General features: G+C 39.8%; 1 protein-coding gene across 6 annotated transcripts in view; it reads right to left on the minus strand.

The window, feature by feature from the left end:
• Positions 1–963: 963 nt before the first annotated feature.
• The window catches only part of LOC793843 (sialoadhesin), a 48,600-nt gene continuing 28,219 nt past the window's right edge, over positions 964–21,344 (minus strand). The window contains exons 2-10 of one of the 6 annotated variants that reach the window (XM_073937724.1): positions 8,241–8,986; positions 7,951–8,050; positions 6,993–7,334; positions 6,691–6,906; positions 6,221–6,547; positions 3,885–4,094; positions 3,715–3,808; positions 3,012–3,075; positions 964–2,916 (exon numbers count right to left, since the gene is read on the minus strand). In XM_073937724.1, the coding sequence (XP_073793825.1) occupies positions 2,722–2,916; positions 3,012–3,075; positions 3,715–3,808; positions 3,885–4,094; positions 6,221–6,437 (780 nt within the window). In that variant the 5' untranslated portion in view covers positions 6,438–6,547; positions 6,691–6,906; positions 6,993–7,334; positions 7,951–8,050; positions 8,241–8,986 and the 3' untranslated portion in view covers positions 964–2,721. Of the gene's footprint in view, positions 2,917–3,011; positions 3,082–3,714; positions 3,809–3,884; positions 4,095–6,220; positions 6,548–6,690; positions 6,907–6,992; positions 7,335–7,950; positions 8,051–8,240; positions 8,987–21,344 lie in introns of those variants that run through there. The other 5 variants (XM_068216464.2, XM_021469702.3, XM_073937723.1 and 2 more) reach the window with 5 other exon arrangements.

A 21,344-nucleotide genomic window follows, 5' to 3' on the forward strand; every position in this document is an offset into this window, starting at 1 on the left:
ACTTTACAGACCTGAAACTTGCCTTTAGTACTTATTCATTGTTGCTCTTAGTTGTGTAAATTGCTTCCTTGTCCTCATTTGTAAGTCGCTTTGGATAAAAGCGTCTGCTAAATGACTAAATGTAAATGTAAATGTAATTTTGAGTATGAGTAACCGCACTTGACAATACACACTTCACTTCATGTGTAATTAAGAGTTACCTAAATTACTTGTTAGTACATGATTGCTAATTAATGTAATAACACTTCAAGCTAAATGTAGCTAGCTATATGAGAACAAATATTAATCTTAAAGAGCAACTTAACAAACTCATGATAATATATCACTATGTCATGTATGGAGGGGAACATTATTATTAACACATTTAAACAAAAAACTCATTCTAAACAACCCATCAACCCCTGAGTTTAAACATAATGACCATGCCTGTCTGTGAAGGTTGCATCTACATTGAAAAACAATAAAAAGGTAGCACATTGGAATGGAAAAATGTAATCTGTGTGAATGAGCCCTTGTAGTTTCTGTTCTGTGTACTGGTTGTCAGTTAGGATTGTGTTCTGTCTACATCATAATAAAGAGTTTAAACACAGGAGTTCTTGAATTATTGAATAATCAGTAAACCAGTAAGATCTAAACAATCCACAGAACAAAACAAACACAGAGCACCAGTTAGAAGGTTATTTATCCCTTCCTTGACTATGTAACCAAAAATCTGCAGGTTATAGCTACCCCAGTGCGTGACCACATTGTAGACCAGAACTTCAAATCCACAAATCTCAGCCCACAGATCTAATCTTTATCAGCACTTCTGAGCCTTTTGCATTTCATAATACATGATTTGCAATAAAAATAAATATCTTTGATGATTTTCAGCCTTTCAAAACCAAATTGGGGAAGATGACAAAGCAAGGGCAGATGCATCCTGTATGTGGATAGATAAAGGCATTGATATCACACTGTTATCATCGATATAATTAAAGTTTTTGTTTTTAATATGAACAGGTCTAATAATGAAGCATTAGTTACACTTCTAAATCTGCTGAAGCATAAAATACGAAAGTGCACTGATATTGAAATAAAGCAACACAGTAATAAAAAAATACGAAAAGGTTCAAACTTCAATCATGTGGATCCTTGCATGATCATGATCTTGCTTGTTGTTATTATTAAGTAGGATGCATTCATTCATTTTCCTTCAGCTTAGTCGATTATTTATCAGGGGTTGCAACAGCGGAATGAACTTATCCAGCATATGTTTTACACAGTAGATGCCCTTCCTGCCGCAACCCAACACACCCATACACTTTCGCGTTTACACACAAACACTACGGCTAATTTAGTTTATTCACTTAACCTGTACCATGTCTTTGGATGGTGGAGGAAACTGAAGCACCCAGAGGAAATCCACGCCAACATGGGGAGAACATGCAAACTCCACAGAGAAATGCCAACTGGTCCAGCCGAGACTCAAACCAATGACCTTCTTGCTGTGGGGCCACCCACCGTGTTGCTCCTATTAAGTAGGCTATTATTTATAGACAGTTGACATCAGAATTATTAGCCCCCCTTTGATTTTAATTTTTGTTTTTAAATATTTCCCAAATGATGTTTAACAGCGCAAAGAAATTTTCACAGTATGACTGATAATATTTTTTCTTCTGGAAAAAATCTTATTTGTTTTATTTTGGCTAGAATAAAAGCAGTAATTATTTTTTTAAAAGCCATTTTAAGGACAAAATTATTAGCCCCTTTAAGCTATATTTTTTTCCTGATAGTCTGCAGAACAAACCATCATTATACAATAACTTGCCTAATTATCCCAACCTGTATAGTTACCCTAATTAATCTAGTTAAGCCTTTAAATGTCATTTTAATCTGTATTGAAGTGTCTTGAAAATTATCTAGTAAAATATTATTTACTGTCATCATGACAAATATAAAAGAAATCAGTTATTAGACATGAGTTATTAAAACTATTATGTTTAGAAATGTGTTATAATAATCTTCTCTTCGTTAAACAGAAATTGGGGGAAAAATAAACAAGGGGGCTAATAATTCTGACTTCAACTGTATATATTTCTTATTTTTATTTAATTTTTTTGAAAAGTCTACTTTTACAACTTTGACACAATAAAACCACTGCAGAAATGATCTAACAAACAGGCCTATGTCATATACAGTACAGATGGATTTCTTAATAAATAACCTATTATCAATTAAAATAATTAACGTGTGTATATATATTGTATTACAAGCTTTGGAGACTAAAAGTAAATTCTCTTTTAAATATTAGAACACCTATAGCTTTGGTCATGAGCCACCGCAGTGTTTGAAGAGAATCCAATTGTCAGTATGAAGATCGATAAAACTGAACTGTAAAAATACTTTGAAAGCAAATTACACCTAAGAGAGATGACTTTAATGTTTTTTTTTTTTTTAAATCATTTCCAGTTTAAATATTGGAACATTTGAAACGAGAAGGGCATAGAGGAGATAACTGGGAATAGAACACAAACAGGAACTCAGCTTCTAACTACAGCTCTAGGTGTAGATGTGGAAATGTACAAGTGTGTCACGCAGTTTGCAAATGGATTTGGGAAATGCCAAACCAACAAACTGTTTGTAACGACGAAACTTGCGAACTTAGTTTGCTAATGATGGTTTTCGGAACCGCACCCGTAAATGTGCAAGGTTGGGTTGCACAGTAGGTATTATGTGTTATCAACCAAACTTCACAGCAGCATAATGAACATCATCAGTGCTTGATTGTACATCAGTAGTCACCACCGATGTGTTCTTAATGTTTGACTTCTTGAAATGTATGCTCGAATAATGAATGTCCTGTTCCTTAATGTGATCTTGCTGTGTGCAGATCGTAGACAAAGGAAATGTTTCATGTACTGAGGATGAATCCAACTGAGAATTGAAGCAGAAAAGAAGTCATTATATCAGTGGCAAAATATACTGAAGCATATGCGTGTGAGTTAATCAGTTTGGTAATTTCCTCTGACCTGTACAGCCTCTTTTTTGTCCTCATGCTGTTCAAATGACTTATTCTTTCTCCTCCTGTTTAAACTGCATCTTGTTAAAAGAAATATGTTTTAGGGATCTAGAAGAGCAAGACTTTACTGCACAATAAAAACAACCTGGATCATTTTAAAATTCAAAACTTTCCCCAGTCCAAACAGACTGTCTACCAGGCAATTTTGGGTTTAAAAGATGTTAAATAGCCATTCAAAGACAGACATATTTGCTAAAGCAAGACTGAATTTGGGCTGTCAGAGAAAATCTATTAGACATCTAACAATTACCAAAAAATAGACTAGCCACCAAATAGGCAAGAACAAATGATTAGACGTGTATTTGATGTCTGTGTATTTGATGACTAGCCTATTTCAGACTTTAGCTAGACATCTAGGAAATTTTCAATGAAAGCCCAAATTCAGCTTGTTTTAGTCTAAATGTTTGTGTTTGAATTGCCATTAGATGTATTTTAAGCCCATTTACATTTTGTACATTTTGGAGGTTTTATCAAACATCAATGGTACAAAAATATGAAGATCTACATTTTACAGTATTGTTTTTAAAAGTAAAAATAGACAATTGAAGAAAATTTGAGCTGTCAATGGCAAGCTTCTGGATTGTTTTAGTCTGACTGTAAAATTCACACATGATCTCATTACAAGTTGACCACATAATAATTTATGTTTTTACCTATGCAGCAGGACTCCTATGAGAGTGATAATCATCAACACAAACAGGACAATCAGGGTGTTCTGTAGAGCTGTGTTCACCTCTGGACTCATTTCTAACAGGACACTATGTTCAAGTTCAGACACAATTGAAAACGGGAAACATTTGCTTTTATGATAGAGATATTTTACCTCGTACAGCACAGGAGAACTCTTGTAGCTCTTCATTGCTGACTGAGTCCAGGTACAGCTTGTTGTATTTAGTGAATCCATCTGTTACCTGTCGTCCGTTCTTGTACCAGATGTAAGTGTGTTTGTTACTCAGAGTGCATTTAGTTGAACAGCTTAATATCACTTTTTCTCCCTCTGATACAGTGTGTGGTCTGCTTATCACTTGAGTATCTGAAAAACAGAATAATTCTTAGTTAATGTTTGTCACCATTGTTAATTAATAGTTAAATCTCTACAATAAAATTGCAGGGTTTGACAATAAGGATTGCCTGATGGCCCGGGTTCAGCATGCGAGCCGCTTGGGACAGTATACAGCATCATTACTGGCCCGATCGGCGTTTCATGTCCAATGCGAAAGTGGAAGCATGCTTAAATATTGTTAGGAAAATTGACATAAATTACCCTCTGATAATGTTTCCATATTTTAATCGTATAATATTTTGTATAAGGCCTACTGCACTGTTCTGCACTGCACTGACACCTGGAAAGAAAGATCAGCATTGATCTGCTTCATGATCTGACTGCAGTCTTGCTTCATCAGTTATTGATATTTTAAGCCTATAATGCATTATTCTGTCTAATTTTTTTTAAATAGATTGATTAATTCAACAGATAGATTTTTACAAAACTTGACAACTGAAATGAGGCTATGTAAGAGGAAGTCTTACCTCTTTGATTTATATTTAGTGACAATGTCTGTGGGTGTCAAAATTAAAGTGCACATTTTCACTTTATATACATTTTAAATCATTCATTTTCTTGTCGGCCTAGTCCCTTTATTAATCCGGGGTCGCCACAGCGGAATGAACCGCTAACTTATCCAGCAAGTATTTATGCAGCGGATGCCCTTTTTTTCCCATCTCTAGGAAATTTATATACATTTATATACATTTCATTTTTTTTATATTAAATTTTTTTTATTTTGTTTTATCAAAATTATATATTTTTTAATTGTCAGTTGTATTTAAAGAAAAGTTATGCTGAATAAAAAGTGTATGTATACAATTATGTTTAGCTTTTGGCACATTATTAAAAAATATGATGCTAAGAAATAACTATTAACTTATTTTTTTGTTTTTGTTTATTGAGGCCAGTAAAAATTTTGCCAGGGAAAGTAAAAATCTGAACCACTAGCTTGATTGGGCCAGTAGAAAAAATCCTTAGCGTTGAACCCTGAATTGTATGAAATACATCATGAAAACAAATTTGCTTGTCCAGGGACAACAAAAAAGCACTAGATTCCATTTTTGCAAACTAAAAGAGCCATTACAATTATGTAATTTTTTTCATATCTGCTGCCACATTATGAACATGATCACGGTATCCTTGACAATGTTGTGTTTATTGAAGGATGAGTATTAATTTCAAATTACATAGAATTGCTAACAATTTATTGTAGGGTTTTGTAAAAGAGACAAATTTATAAAGTGTACTATACATGACAACACAGAAGAAAATATCTGAAAATGAAATCTGAAATAGTCTGAAAATTGTGCTCACACAAAGTACAGTTGGCTCGAACCATGCCATAGTGCGATTGTCCCCACTCCCCTCTCCTGCAACGGCCTGCACTCACAATGCTTTTGCCTTTTGCACCTGAGCATGCTTACATTATCGAAGATGCGACAGTTAAACATGAATGTTCAACATGATATGTTCAGTTTAACAGGAAAAGCACAGTGGACATTGCTTCAGTTATATCGTTATAGAGAGGCAGTGACATGCAGTCAAATATTTTGCTGAACAGATCCACAACTTTTTAACGCTCATAAATTATCATAAAAGTCATCAGGCTGCAGGTATTAGGAAGTTTGCTGAAGGTGCAGCTGTCGTGCAGTGAGGGGTTTGCATCTTTAATAAACTATGACAGTTCATGTTTATTGAAAAATAAGATTATAAATGAATCCATACGAAACCGTTCTATAATAGTGACATCGCATCTTCTGTTTCTGGCTCAGGTGTGCTTTGCACTCACACTACAAATGTACAGTGCCAAAGCCCGAAACCATGGTCTACCACACCTCTTCCAACTGGGCCAGGGCAGGCCAACCGAACAGTGCCTAGGCCCGATTCTGAGCACTCACATTTGTCAAACAAACTGGGAAATGCTCCTGGGTATGGTTCGGATAGCATAGTGTGAGTGCACCCTAAGCTGAGCAGATTAACTCTGTCCTTCATTATAAATGAAAACAAAAGACGGCCAAGAATCGAACCCTGAGAATCTCCAGAAGAGACAGAGACAGATGAGGAAGTTACAAGAGCAATGTAAGATCAATGAGTAAAACTAATTACCATACCTGTAACAGTGAGAATGACTCCAGGTGAACCAGAGTATTTTCCTTCTGTTTTGTCTGTGATGATTCTGAATCGATATTCTCCAGAGTCGCTGATCTTGAGCTCTTTGATTCTCAGTTTGTTCTCCACAAACTCCACACGACCAGCAAACTGATGCTCCTCACACAGATCCCTGAAGCCCCCAGTCTGACCATAATGCCAGAATGTTTTATTAATCATATAATCAGAGGGATGTGAGTATGTGCAGGAAATGTCTACTGTTGAGTTTATAAGAGCACAGATTCTTGTAGATGTGTAAGACACATCCCAGCAGCCACTCTTAGAAACACCTGAAAGAGTCAAGGTTTAATATACAAAACAGTTGCTTTAAGAACATCTCTTTAAACTTAAGTAATCATACAATCAAACAGTAGTACAAACCATTACATTTATAGCTACAGTATATTTATATTTTGTATTATGTTTTACTTACATACAGAGGACGAGGGATTTTTAATGTTTTGGTCAACAGAACATAAGTGGCTGTATACATTTTTGTTAGGTTCCACAAATGTCTTGGGGGAAAATTAATTATATTTAATATTTCCATTCTTCCAATTGTAAGACCAATCTTTAGAGCTGCAGTAAGAATCACAAGCCAGTTCTACTGTCTGATCTCGCGGGTTAGTGGTCATCCTCATCTTCAGGTCTGAACAAGAAAAAAATTAAGAAATGCTTTTAAATACATGCCTGATGGAAACATTTAAACTAACCCGAATCTAGACTGAGTTTCACCTGTGACTGTTAGATTGATGGCGACTGAGGCGAGATGTTTATCTCCATCTTTCATGATGAACATGAGCTGATATTCTCCAGAGTCTCGCTCTCTCACATCTGATATTGTGAGGGTTGACGTGTAATAACTGATGGATGATTTCACCCTTCCTGAGTAGTCGGAGTCTAACGTCAAATCTTCAGGTTCATTGTTTTTTCTCCACTTTATATTTTGTTTCTGACTGAACCAGAACGCAGTTTTGAAGTTGATTCTGTAAGAGCACACCAATGTCACCTGAGATCCCTTCACAGCACAGACACTCTCTTTACAGGCCACAGAGAGACTTTGCAGTGTTAGAGAACCTGAAAATAAAAAAATTCATTCTTGAGAGAAGTTTACATACTATACAAATGAGATGAGTAGGTAACTCTAAAATAATGCCTCTCCATCTGACACACATTTTTTCAGTTTTGGAGTTTCTTCTAAGGAGTTTAAGAGTTGAATTGGATATATTTCATTAGGTAGACATTCAACATGGACAGTGTTGGACATACTTCACTAGACTACGACTTTCATTTAGTGTATTACTATGTATGGGTCCTCATACACATCACTTCACTTTCAATCTCAGTTCACTGTTTGGTTTGTAATGCAGTTTAAAGAATAATGAATAAATGTATCATTCACTAGAATAAATAAAGCGTTCTAACCAAGCCACACACTATGTTAAAACAATCCACACTTAAAATATCGATATTCTACTCACACCCACCAAACATTGTTGCTTAATTAGTTGTACATTTTTAAATATCTTCAATTTCAAATATATATGCAGTCACTTTGGGGAACCGCAAGACAAATTAAGTTAGATAAACACTGAGACTGACAACTTGAAAAATCAAAAATGTAAAATATCATTCCTGTCATGCTAAATTACCAAACATTACAGAGGAGAATAAAACACAAAGATGGTCATACCTGGGATGTGCAGCAGTAGGATCAGTGGAAAGAGTCTGGAGTTCATGATCTTCTTTTTGAGTAACATCAGAAATAAATGAACGATGGATAACTGCTGATCCTGTAAAAGACAGAGTCACGAGTTGAGTTTCACTCTGACACACTTAAAGAGTCATTAGTTTAGAGGATTCATTAGCCTGTTGTTATACTTTGTCACCACATTGAATCTTGATAACAGTAAAACCTTTCAAAAGTTATGCTTAAAAACTGTTTTAATATTAAATTTAAATGCAATTAAAGATTTCACTTACCTACATTATATCTTGACTTTTTTTTGCTGTTAGTTGTGGTGTCTCTCTGGTTTTAAGGGGCTGTGGTAGATTCAGCTTATTTCCTTCCCTTTTCTTACAGACATATTCTTTGGAACTAAGATCATAGCAGCTTTTGGTCATAAAGTAGATGCTCAGACTTTAGTTGAAATTTACCATCAAATTCAACTTGAGAAGTCACTATGAACAGTTTAAATTTGTTGATTTATTTTCAATCAAATAAATTGCCAATTTTTAAATTTCATGTTACAATTTTAAATAAAAATCGAAATGAGTAATAAAAGGTTTGAGTTTTGGTGTGTCTCTCTCATGTCTCTCATATCACACCACAGATATACTATACATGACAGCGATTTCAGGACAGCAGCACCAGGCCAGTCTCAAAGTGAAAGTGGGGAAAGAGCAGATCAGGGATGGGCAACTTTAGTCATGGAGGGCCACTGTCCTGCAGAGTTAAGCTCCTACCCTAATTAAACACTCCTGCCTATAGCCTTCTAGTGATCTCGAAGAAACAGGCTGTGTCTGAAATCGCATACTTCCATACTATATGCTATGCTAAAAAAGAATGCGAGTCGAGTAATGTGTCCAAATTCCTAAAATTTGAAAAACAGTATGCAAGAAGTACCCAGATGATCTACTTTCGACAATGTTCTGCCGAGTTATATTGGTGCGTCCTGCACTGGGCATCTGTTGTAGTATCCAAGCCATTCCAGCGGCGTTCAAGAGCCCTGTTGAATACAGCGAACAAACGGTTGCGGACATCGTGTCAGGGTAGAAAGGGAACAGATTCAAATGCAGGTGAAACAAATTTATTCTTCTCAAAAAAACACAAAATATCCTCAAAAGGCAGTTCAAAACTCAAAAAACTGGACTCAGAAATCGGCGCAGTTCCGGGCGATACCACCAGATGGCAGGAGAGCGCTCCCAAGGCTTCACTGGGCAGCAGAAGGAGAGATGAAAGTAATAAGGGGAGTTCCGGATAATACCGCCAGGGGGCGATAGAGCGATACCAGACGCTCGGCCAGCACCGGAGAAGAAGAGCCTTACGGGGTACTGCTGGGCGTTCTCCCTTGGTGGAGATTCAGTAGTGAGAATGGGACAGCCAGACCAAACCACAGCGAGCCGGATGACAGGACAAAGTATCAAAATAAAGTAAGGAGAGAAAAAACGAAACCAAAACAAGCAGGAGCTTGGAGTCTGGGGAAACAGGACACGACAAGACAGATTACTCACAATGGATATTAGCTTACAAGCCTCACGAGCATGCAAAACGGACTGACGAAAGACAAGAGACGAGAGGAGACTAAATAGGGGAGAAATCAAGCAGCAACAGGTGAAGGAGAGGATCGCAAATTGATTACCAGGTCTCTAAGGCGGGGAAACAAAAAGCACGCGGACAAGAAGCACGTGGCCAGCTGTCAAAACAAACCCACGTGCTCCAAACACACAAAGACAACGCAAACAGGTAAGTGATTCCATACTCTTAACAGTACCCCCCCCTCCCAGGGGCGCCACCTGGCGCCCCCAGAAGGGGCTCACCTCGCCGCCGATGGAAGTCCACGATCAACGACCGGTCCAAGATGTCCCGTGCCGGAATCCAAGACCTCTCCTCCGCACCATAGCCCTCCCAGTCCACGAGGTATTGGAAACCCCGACCACGACGTCTCCGGTCAAGGAGTCTCTTCACAGTATAGACCGGAGTGCCGTCCACCAGACGAGGGGGAGGTGGAGCCGGGGAAGTAACAGGGTTGAGTGGGGATTTGATAACAGGCTTTACCCTGGATACATGAAAAACAGGGTGAACCCGACCAAGAGTGCAAGGAAGCTGGAGCCGAACCGTCACTGGACTCAAGACTTTAGTGATTCGGTATGGCCCAATGAACCTGGGTGCCAGCTTCCGAGAAGGCACACGGAGAGGCAGGTCCCTTGTAGACAGCCAAACTTTTTGACCACAAACAAAAAGGGGAGCAGGAGTCCGGTGGCGGTCAGCCGCCCTCTTAGTTCGTCTGGAAGCCTGGGCCAAGGCCTCCTTAGCCCTCCTCCATGTGTGGCGACACCTTCGGACAAAGGCCAAGGCAGACGGAACAGCGGCATCGGGTTCCTGAGCGGGGAACAAAGGGGGTTGATAACCAACAGAACATTGGAAAGGGGACATACCTGTAGAAGCTACCGGCAGGGAGTTGTGGGCATATTCAATCCAAGACAACTGCTGGCTCCAAGAGCCCGGATTTTGAGACACCAGACAGCGGAGACTTCTCTCAAGATCCTGATTGGCTCGTTCAGTTTGCCCATTGGTCTGGGGGTGAAAACCTGAGGACAGACTCGTAGAGGCCCCGATCTGTCTACAGAACTCTTTCCAAAACCGGGAGACAAATTGGGGTCCTCTGTCAGAGACCACATCCATCGGAAGGCCATGAATCCGGAAGACGTGGTCAACTACCGCCTGAGCAGTCTCCTTGGCTGATGGGAGTTTGGGTAAAGGGATAAAATGGGCCGCTTTAGAGAAACGGTCCACCACTGTTAAGATTACAGTGTTACCTCTCGATGGGGGTAGGCCAGTGATAAAATCAAGAGCCACATGTGACCAGGGTCGAGAGGGAATGGGAAGGGGACGTAACAGACCAATGGGTGGCCGATTAGATGTCTTATTCTGGGCACATACAAAACAAGCCAATACAAACTGTCTGACGTCTTGGGCCATTGAAGGCCACCAAAATCGCTGTTGGATATTGACCAGCGATCTCCGGACTCCTGGGTGACAGGCTACTCTGGACTCATGACCCCACTGGAGTACTTCGGATCTTAAACTGGCTGGCACAAATAGCCTTCCCTCTGGACACCCTTCTGGAGCTCCCCCTCCTCGCACGGCCTTCTCTACCCGCCGTTCGATGTCCCAGGAGAGAGTTCCCACCACCACCTCTCTAGGAAGGATGGCTTCGGGGGTAGCCTCTCCTCCTGGCACATCAAACAGGCGGGAGAGTGCATCAGGTTTTATATTCTTGGACCCAGGCCAGTACGAGAGGGAAAAATTAAAGCGTCCGAAGAAAAGTGCCCATCGGGCCTGACGGGAACTCAATCTCTTGGCTGAACGGATATATTCTAGATTTTTGTGGTCCGTCCAGACCAAGAACGGTTGTGCCGCCCCCTCCAACCAGTGGCGCCACTCACCCAGGGCCAGCCTGACCGCCAGCAGCTCTCTGTTACCAATGTCGTAGTTTCGTTCGGCTGGGCTCAGACGGTGAGAGAAGAAGGCACACGGATGCACCTTCCCATCCCTAGAGGATCGCTGAGATAAGACCGCGCCTATCCCGACCTCCGAGGCATCCACCTCAACGATAAACTGCCGTTTAGGATCTGGAAGACAAAGGACAGGAGCAGTGATGAAACGGGACTTGAGAACATCAAAGGCCTCCTGTGCCTGACTGTGCCATATAAACGGTACCTTAGGTGAGGTGAGAGCCGTTAAGGGTGCAGCGACCGAGCTAAAGTTCCGGATGAACCGTCTATAAAAGTTGGCAAATCCAAGGAACCGCTGCAGAGCCTTACGAGAGTCAGGGACTGGCCACTTGGCAACGGCCCTTACCTTAGCGGGATCAGCCTTAATGCCCTCCGTCGAGACAATATGCCCCAGGAACGAAACAGACTTGCTGTGGAACACGCACTTCTCCGCTTTGACATACAGCTGGTTTTCCAGCAGCCGCTGTAGCACCTGGCGGACATGCTGAGTGTGTACCTGTTCTGACTCAGAAAAGATAAGAATATCGTCAAGGTACACAAAGACAAATCTGTTTACCATGTCTCTCAGCACATCATTCACCAGGGCCTGGAAGACTGCAGGGGCATTGGTGAGCCCGAAGGGTAGAACTCGGTATTCAAAATGCCCCGTTGGTGTGTTGAACGCAGTCTTCCACTCATCCCCCTCACGTATCCGGATCAGGTGATAGGCATTACGGAGGTCTAGTTTAGTAAAGACCTTGGCTCCCTGCAATAACTCAAAGGCAGAAGACATTAAAGGCAGAGGATACCTGTTCTTAACAGTAATGTCATTAAGGCCTCTGTAGTCAATACAAGGGCGCAGAGAACCATCCTTCTTTTTAACAAAGAAGAACCCAGCCCCGGCTGGAGAGGAAGAGGGACGGATGAGGTCGGCTTCTAAAGACTCTCGAATATACCGGTCCATAGCCTCTCTCTCAGGAGCAGAAAGGGAATACAATCGACCCTTTGGCGGAGAAGTGCCTGGGAGGAGTTCGATGGCACAATCGTATGGCCGGTGCGGAGGCAAGGAAGTGGCTCGAGACTTGCTGAAGACCTGGCGAAGATCGTGGTACTCCACCGGGACTCCAGAGAGATCCACCCTCTCCATCTGAAACACATGAGACACAGAACCAGGACACGGAGCAGGACCAAGACAAACAGCAAGACAAGACTGACTCCAAGACAACACAGAATTCCCTGACCAATCAACGTGAGGGTTGTGTTTACTTAACCACGGGTGCCCCAATACCACTGGAGCACTCGGGGAGTCGAATAAATAAAAAGTAATAACCTCACGGTGATTTCCAGAGACTATCAAACTTACAGAGGGGGTAGAGTGGGTGATGGATGTGATGGCAAACCCATTAAGGGAGCGCACAGTGATGGGAGAGGAGAGAGGAATGGCTGGGATGCCCCAAGATCTGGCCGTGGTGCTGTCCAAAAAGTCTCCCTCAGCTCCAGAGTCAAGCAAGGCAGGACAAGAGTGAGTCAATCCATTGAACTGGACTGAGACTGGGAGACAGGTGCGTTGTGTGGGGGTGTCGAAACAAGGGAGAGTGCCCACCAGAATCTCCCGGTTTACTGATGGGCTGGAGCTTTTAAAGGACACTGCAATGCTCTGTGACCCGGCTTCCCACAGTACAGGCAAAGGCCTCGAGCCAGACGAAGCCGCTTCTCCTCAACAGTCAGTCGAAGACGACCTAATTGCATCGGCTCTGGTGAGGTGGTAGGTAATGGGGTGCGAGGATCATTTGAAGGGCCCTCATTCATCCATGAGGCACCAGAGACTCGTCTATGCTGGCGACGATGCAGTCGGGCCTCCACCCGAAGAGCGAGATCCACCAGGGCATCAAAGTCTCGGGGAAGGTCATGAGTGGCAATCTCATCTTGTATGTAGTCATCCAGACCATCCCTAAATCTGGCACGAAGAGCCGCCTCATTCCATGTGCAGGCAGCTGCCAGGGTTCTGAACAGAACAAAATAATCAGTAACCGAGCGTCCTCCCTGACTCAGCTGGGCCAGTTGGGAGGCTGCTTCATCTCCCTGGGCGGATCGGTCAAACAGCTTGGTCATTTCTGCACGGAAGTCCTCAAACATGGCACAGAAAGGGGCACGTGCATCCCACACTGCTGTTGCCCAATCACGGGCCCTGCCCTTAAGAAGGGTGATTACAAACGCCACCTTTGACTCTTCAGTACATAGCGACGGGGCTGTAGAGCGAATACTAGGGAGCACTGTGAGAGGAATGCCCGGCAAGAACTAGGATCCCCGTCATAGGGCGGTGGGTTGTTGGCGTGAGGTTCAGGTTCGAGATGAGGAATAGCCACCTGTCTGCCACCCCGGGCATTCTCATGAAGCTCCTGAATTTGAGCATTAAGCTCGATTACTTCGGCCCTTAACATCTCCACCTCCTGCGAGGCTGCATTTAACTGTGTAGCGTGCTGGCTAAGGAGAATGCCCTGCTGTGCCACTGCGTTTCTTACATGCTCAGCACCTGCTGAATCCATAATTTGGTCAGTCCGTTCTGTCAGGGTAGAAAGGGAACAGATTCAAATGCAGGTGAAACAAATTTATTCTTCTGAAAAAAACACAAAATATCCTCAAAAGGCAGTTCAAAACTCAAAAAACTGGACTCAGAAATCGGCGCAGTTACGGGCGCTACCACCAGATGGCAGGAGAGCGCTCCCAAGGCTTCACTGGGCAGCAGAAGGAGAGATGAAAGTAATAAGGGGAGTTCCGGATAATACCGCCAGGGGGCGATAGAGCGATACCAGACGCTCGGCCAGCACCGGAGAAGAAGAGCCTTACGGGGTACTGCTGGGCGTTCTCCCTTGGTGGAGATTCAGTAGTGAGAATGAGACAGCCAGACCAAACCACAGCGAGCCGGATGACAGGACAAAGTATCAAAATAAAGTAAGGAGAGAAAAAACGAAACCAAAACAAGCAGGAGCTTGGAGTCTGGGGAAACAGGACACGACAAGACAGATTACTCACAATGGATATTAGCTTACAAGCCTCACGAGCATGCAAAACGGACTGACGAAAGACAAGAGACGAGAGGAGACTAAATAGGGGAGAAATCAAGCAGCAACAGGTAAAGGAGAGGATCGCAAATTGATTACCAGGTCTCTAAGGCGGGGAAACAAAAAGCACGCGGACAAGAAGCACGTGGCCAGCTGTCAAAACAAACCCACGTGCTCCAAACACACAAAGACAACGCAAACAGGTAAGTGATTCCATACTCTTAACACATCGCCTCTAGTAGAGGGGGGTTGGATTGAGTTTTATTTGTATCACTTCGTTTTGCGTGTAATTTGAGCTTTTTATTTGCATGTTTTGGATGTTGATTTCGTGGTGTTGCTAGTGCTACTGCTGTAAGTTATAGCAACACCACACATTTTGATATTTTAGTATTTCATCTTGGTTGTATTGTTTAACTGTATTTGATTTTTCTCAGGTGTGATATTGGTTTGATATATAAAGTATTGTAAAATGAGAAGTCTGACATGTCAATTTTCTGTGAGCAACAGACTTAGCGTTGATTTGACTACAGTTTTGTCTGTATATTTACACCTTTTGTGTTTTTCAGGAGCCTGGACCTCCCGGGTGGAGGGGCCCTTCAGTATAAACTGGTGATGGACACTTCTTTGAGTGATGCTGAGTGGGTGAAGTACACGGTGGTGTGTCTATAGAGTGCTGTGGATTTATTCTTTGGTGTTTACTCCTGCTGGTGAGAGCCCAGCTCCTCCCTTGATTGGACGTATTCCTCATTAAGTTGGGGTGGCGTAGTCGCTACAATTCTTTATAGAAACATGCTGTGCTCCCTCCTTTCTGCTCTTGGTCTATCAAGATATTTTCTATCTTGTTCATGTGAAGAAGGTTTTAGCCAAACCCATATTGTCACAGATTTAAGTGTCTTTCCCTGTGTATTGCCATAGAGGCAGTGTTAGCATTAGCCATTATACTTTTTATGGTAATCATTTCAGGCTTGCCTTCAGTAGGCTTTGGGCTCAAGGCCCATATACTTCAAATTATAAGTTATGAGTTGGTACATATTTGCAGTGCCACTCTGTTTCTGTTTAATGGCAAACAGAACAATAGGTAAATATGTGATGTGCCATGGTGGAAATTACATAGGTAAAAAGAGAGTGTAATTCAATTGTATTTTTTGATGTAATTATCATATTTTAATTGTACTAAGTGGATATAAAATGTGTTATTTTGGAACAACTTTAAGCATGTTAAATGTTATTTTATTTATACTTAAGATCAACTTTAAGCTATTTAAAATATGTTGTAACATACTTAGCTATGTTAAAATGGACATACTTTAACAACATTTGAATTTATTTATATTCGTTTTTCAGCTCCGGATTTAATCTGACTCCAATTTAAATTATCCTAAAATTTAGATTGTATTTCTAATTGTAAGAACGGATCACATTTATCATTTATGATTTAATTTAGAGTTTTGATATTTTCTGGGGTCCGATATTCTAAATTGTACGTTCATTAGGGACCAACATTGCTCAGAGTTCCACGCCCCGGGTTTGCGCTTCTTCTCACGGACAATATGTCGACACTCTGAAAATAGTCAGAGGATGCAGGATTAACTATATTTGAATAAGCTGGTCGCATTAATGCTTACCTAGTCTTTAAAAAAAAACAGATCCTTAGCCAAGCTCATACAACTTGCTACTTCCAGTGGTTAAATGATTAAAAGGTCTACATGTTATAGGCTCTCTATGGCTGCGTATAAACAAATGTGCCTATTAATCAGTTCAATTTATGCCATACTATAAAGGTAATGAAGACTCCTCTAATCTACTGGATACAATGAAATCGCAAAACTCCAGAATTAATCAAAACGTAACATTTTATTTGTCAGGTAAAATTGTATTCTGCCAATTACATAATAAATCATCAGGAAGCCAATTTAGAGATGATACTGTAACAATACAACATCCATTAATCAAAGATATATCAAAGAGTTAGAGATGCATACCTGACCAGAGAAATACATTGCAGCATAAGTCTCAGAGATGCTGCAATGGGGATGTTTATTTACAAGATGACGTAAGCGTGCCGAAGCCCGTTTGTGGTGTGAGCACGGGCCATCGGGGGAGACGGGAGGGGGGACAATTGTGCTTTAACCCGGTTCGAGGCAACTGTACCTAGTGTGAGTACGGCCTAAGACCACTTTACCAATCACACACAGACGTTTAAAATGATACCAAACATGAATATAGTGCTGCAAGATACACCATATTAAAACCTTGGACATTTGATGTAAAATGTGCTCTGATCAGCAAGTCGCTTAAAGGTCAAGAAGGGGGGCTTGCCTTGTGGTGAAAGGAGAAGGGTGACTTTCTCGCATTACCCCCTGCTGTAGTGTAGCTCTGTTTCTCCAGCCTGTGTTTGCATTGTCAACAGTGATTTGAATAGAACGGTTGAACAGCTGGTTTCTTCATCACTTCTCAGATAAGGGTAACACTTTATTTTGATGGTCCCCCTTTAGATAGTCTGTTGACCATAAGTTACTTTTCAAGTTCTTATCTGTTTACTCTCATCTGGGTAGTATCTGTAGATTGTTTTTTAAATGTTTCTAGGCAATCATTACAATGTCTACAACATGTAAACATTCATTAAACTTTTGGTAAGTTAAGTGTTACCAATATAGGTTCTAGATGGTCAACAATGTATCAGTAGATATGTAACAAATCTTCAACAAATGTTCAACAGAGTATCAGTAGATAAGCAACAAATCCTCAGCATTAAGGTTCTAGATGTTTGTTAGTGTATCAGTAAATATGTAACAAATTTTCAACAGATGTTCAACAAAGTATCAGTAGATATGCAACAAATCCTCAACATTTATTAAACTTTTGATAAGTTACGTGCTACCAAATTAGGTTGTAGTGTATTACAGTGTATTAGTAGATATGCAACAAATCTTCAACAAGTTTTCAGTACATTTACCATCAAGATTTTCTTTGTTGTCAGTGTCTGCATGTAGTTGTTAATCAGTTTATGAATAGACCTTCAGTAAACATTCAGATGCCTATAAGTAGCAACGCAACATAATTTAAAATGAACTTTAAACAAATATAAAGTTAGGGTTAGGTACAAATTTCATTCATGTATTTGCAAAAGTGTTCAACTAACTATTCGTTGCATTTAACCTAACTTTCAGTAGACAGTTAGTTTACTTTAAGTTACATTTATCTGCTCATCTGTTGTCACACTAGGCCCATCAAAATGAAGTGAAAACCTAAGAAATGCTGTTGAATGACTGTAAGGAGCCAACATCACAGACAGCATGGTACTATTACTATTCTGTGAATGTTCAGCAGATAGTCAACAGACAGGTAGTAGCAACACTGGTGCAAGTATTTGAAGACACACAACAGCACCACACATACAAAAACATAAAAATAAATACCAGAGTCATTAGTTCGTTCAACTGCTTTTAATGTATTGCTGTCAAAAAAATGAACAGCCCAGATAATTAAGCTAAAGAAAACATTAACTTCAGGACAACTAAAAACAATTGTTACATTTGAAGAGTTTAGATGCAAAACCATATCCGCTTGTTAAGTGATGACTTATGTAATACTGTTTCCGGGTCCAAGTCACCATTCATTTGAGTGGAGAAATCATTCGTTTATGATTACGTTTCATTCCTATCACACATTAAAGTTAATTTTATATAAAAGCATAGTGTACACAACAATCTCTGGGCTTGCTGCATAACAAATACCAAAAATGTAACAATTAAAAAAAAAATAAATCACTTTTTGACATCGGATATAAGGCATGGACATATATACTGCGATCGTGATTTTCGAAAGTATTAAATCGCTTTGCAAACGTTTATTATTACCATTTCATGAGTCTCCCCATTCAGTTGAATAGAGTTGACTTGGACCCGGAAGCCGCTTCGCGTGACGTCACACTTGACTTAACAAGCGAATAACATTCATTAATTTATTTTTTTTTTTTCAGCTTAGTCCCTTTAATAATCAGGGGTTGCCAAAGCGGAAGGAACCACCAACTTATTCAGCATATGTTTTTATGCAGCGGATGCCCTTCCAGCCATCACTGGAAAACAACCATACACACTCATTCACACACTCATACACTACATACAAATTAGCCTACCCAATTCCCCTGTACCACATGTTTTTGGACTTGTCAGGGAAACCAGAGCACCCAGAGGAAACCCACACGAACATGGGGAGAACATGCAAACTCCACACAGAAACACCAACTGACCCAGCCGAGGCTCGAACCAGTGACCTTCTTGCTGTGAGGCAAACATGCTACGCACTGCACCACCATGCAGGCACCATATACATTTTTTTCTAAAATGTATATTTTTTAAGTCTCAGTTCTTTTTTTGTAGCAATTTTTTTTTCATTGTCTTTAACATAGAACGCTGAAAAAAAAACTAATTTTAGAAAAACAATTTAAATGGCAGGCAATGTGGTGGCGCAGAGGGTAAAACATTCGCCTCACAGTAAGAAGGTCGTTGGTTTGAGCCTCAGCTAGGTCAGGTGGCATTTCTGTGTGGAGTTTGCATGTTCTCCCTGTGTTCGCGTGGGTGTCCTCCGGGTGCTCAGGTTTCCTCCTCAAGTCCAAAGACATGCGGTACAGGTAAATTGAGTAGGCTCAAATATGTGTGTGTTTGGATGTTTCCCAGTGACGCATTGCAGCTTGTAGGGCATCTGCTGTGTAAAACATGGAATGGTTCATTCCATTGTGGCAACCCTAGATTAATAAAGGGACTAAGGTGAAAAGAAAATTAATTAATATATATATATATATATATATTAATAATATATATAATTAATATATATATATATATATATATATATATATATATATATATATATATATATATATATAATTAATATATATATATATATATATATATATATATATATATATATATATATATATATATATATAATTAATATATATATATATATATATATATATATATATATATATATATATTTTTTTTTTTTTTTTTATGGCATTTTAGGCTAAGCTTATTGTGCTGTAAGTTTTTGCTTCTACATTTTACCAACAGTAAACAGGAGCATTACTGAACAAAGAAACATACAGTAAACATGGCAACAATAAGTGACATAGCAAATCTACTCTAATCACTTATTCAAATAAAAAGACAAAAGTGAACCCTTCCTTTTTATTGATACAACCTTTATGCAAAAATCTCCAAAACTGAGCTCTCTACACTTTTGAGCGAACTGTTAATTTTCCTGGTGTGAAGCTGATGCTGTTAAATTGCTCCCTGTTAGCAAAGTACAGCTCTGCAATTGCAGCAAGCTGATCCACTGCATTTTGAGAGACACCTTCTCTCTGAAACGCTCTGGTCATGGTTGGTCCACGTCTTGTCCGCTTCAAAAGCCTTTTGTAGCAATGTATGACATCACGAACAGCTGAAAAACAATTTAAAACATTAATACCTTCATGACCAAATAATCACAATGCAACCACCTATTGTAAGCCTAATGAGCACGTAAAATTATAGAAATAAGTATCATTAACATGCACATTTGTTTGTGCGTGTGTATGTGTGTGTGTAAGACAGCATGTGCTAGGGTGTGTAAGAGAGAGAGAGCCAGTACATGTTTATGAGAGAGCATGTAGAAGTGTGTGTGTGTGAGAGAGAGCATGTACATGTGTCTGTGAGATGTCTATGTGTTTGTGTTGGCAACATTGTATCATTTAGTCATGCTAAAAAAGTAATTCTGACTTGAATTGAGATTGTAGAGAATGTAGGTGTGTGTGAGAGAGAGCATGTACAAGAGTGAGCATGTACATGTTAGTGAGAGTGTGTACAAGTGTGTGTGTGTGTGTGTGAGTGAGACTAGTTAGTTAGTGTTGTGCTGAAATTTGCTATGTCCTGAAAACTTGTCAGACCAAACAGTTATTTACTTTTTGGTTTTATTTATTTAATTAAAAAAGAATTATAAAGAATATTTTTTATATAATATAATAATTTTTATTTTTAAATTTTATTTTAAATAATAATAGGCCTACACACACACACACACAGTCTAAAAATTGATTATTAATCATGTAATACACACCCAGTCTAAAGACACATTATTAAAACATGCTAAATTACTTGAAGTTTATACAAGTTTTCATGACAGATGGTGATTAAGTGGCCAAGTAAATTGTTTTTGCCTTTATCACTCCGTCTGAACTTGAAAACAGAATTATTTATGCTTTTTAAATCTAGTTTTATAACAACTAACTACTAACGTTATATAGGCTAAGTTGAAATGGATCTAAGAAACTATGTTGATGCGAGCTGATCACTTTCCATTGGGCCTATACTTGAAACAGTAACACAGTAAAATCACAAGTAACATTTGGTCAAAACTTTACACGTACCTTTTCTTCCACGGTAGTTGCATTTGGGTTGATCACGGAGAACAAATTAGCGTTCCTGTCGTTAAGGGAGCTTCTTTTAGGCGGCAATCCTTTTTAAGCGCCTTTTAAGTAGTTTTCCTGTAGAGGGCGCTTAGCTGTACATAATTTGAAGTCGAGTCTTATGGGAAAGATTAAAAACACTCATATTTTATAAAAACGAGTTATATTACATCTAGCTATATCATGTACAAATCAAAATGGTCCAGCTAACATTTAAAAAAATTATTAAATAAAGTTTTTGAATAATCGGAAATGACTATGTGATGACATCGCTTAGAAATGGAACAGGTACCCTGTGACATCGACATAATTTAGTACCCTGAACAGTTAGGACCAATGACTTTAAAAGCCGATATAAATATA

The sequence above is a fragment of the Danio rerio genome, chromosome 22 (assembly GCF_049306965.1).
Source record: "Danio rerio strain Tuebingen ecotype United States chromosome 22, GRCz12tu, whole genome shotgun sequence".
In the NCBI taxonomy this organism is placed as follows: domain Eukaryota; kingdom Metazoa; phylum Chordata; class Actinopteri; order Cypriniformes; family Danionidae; genus Danio; species Danio rerio.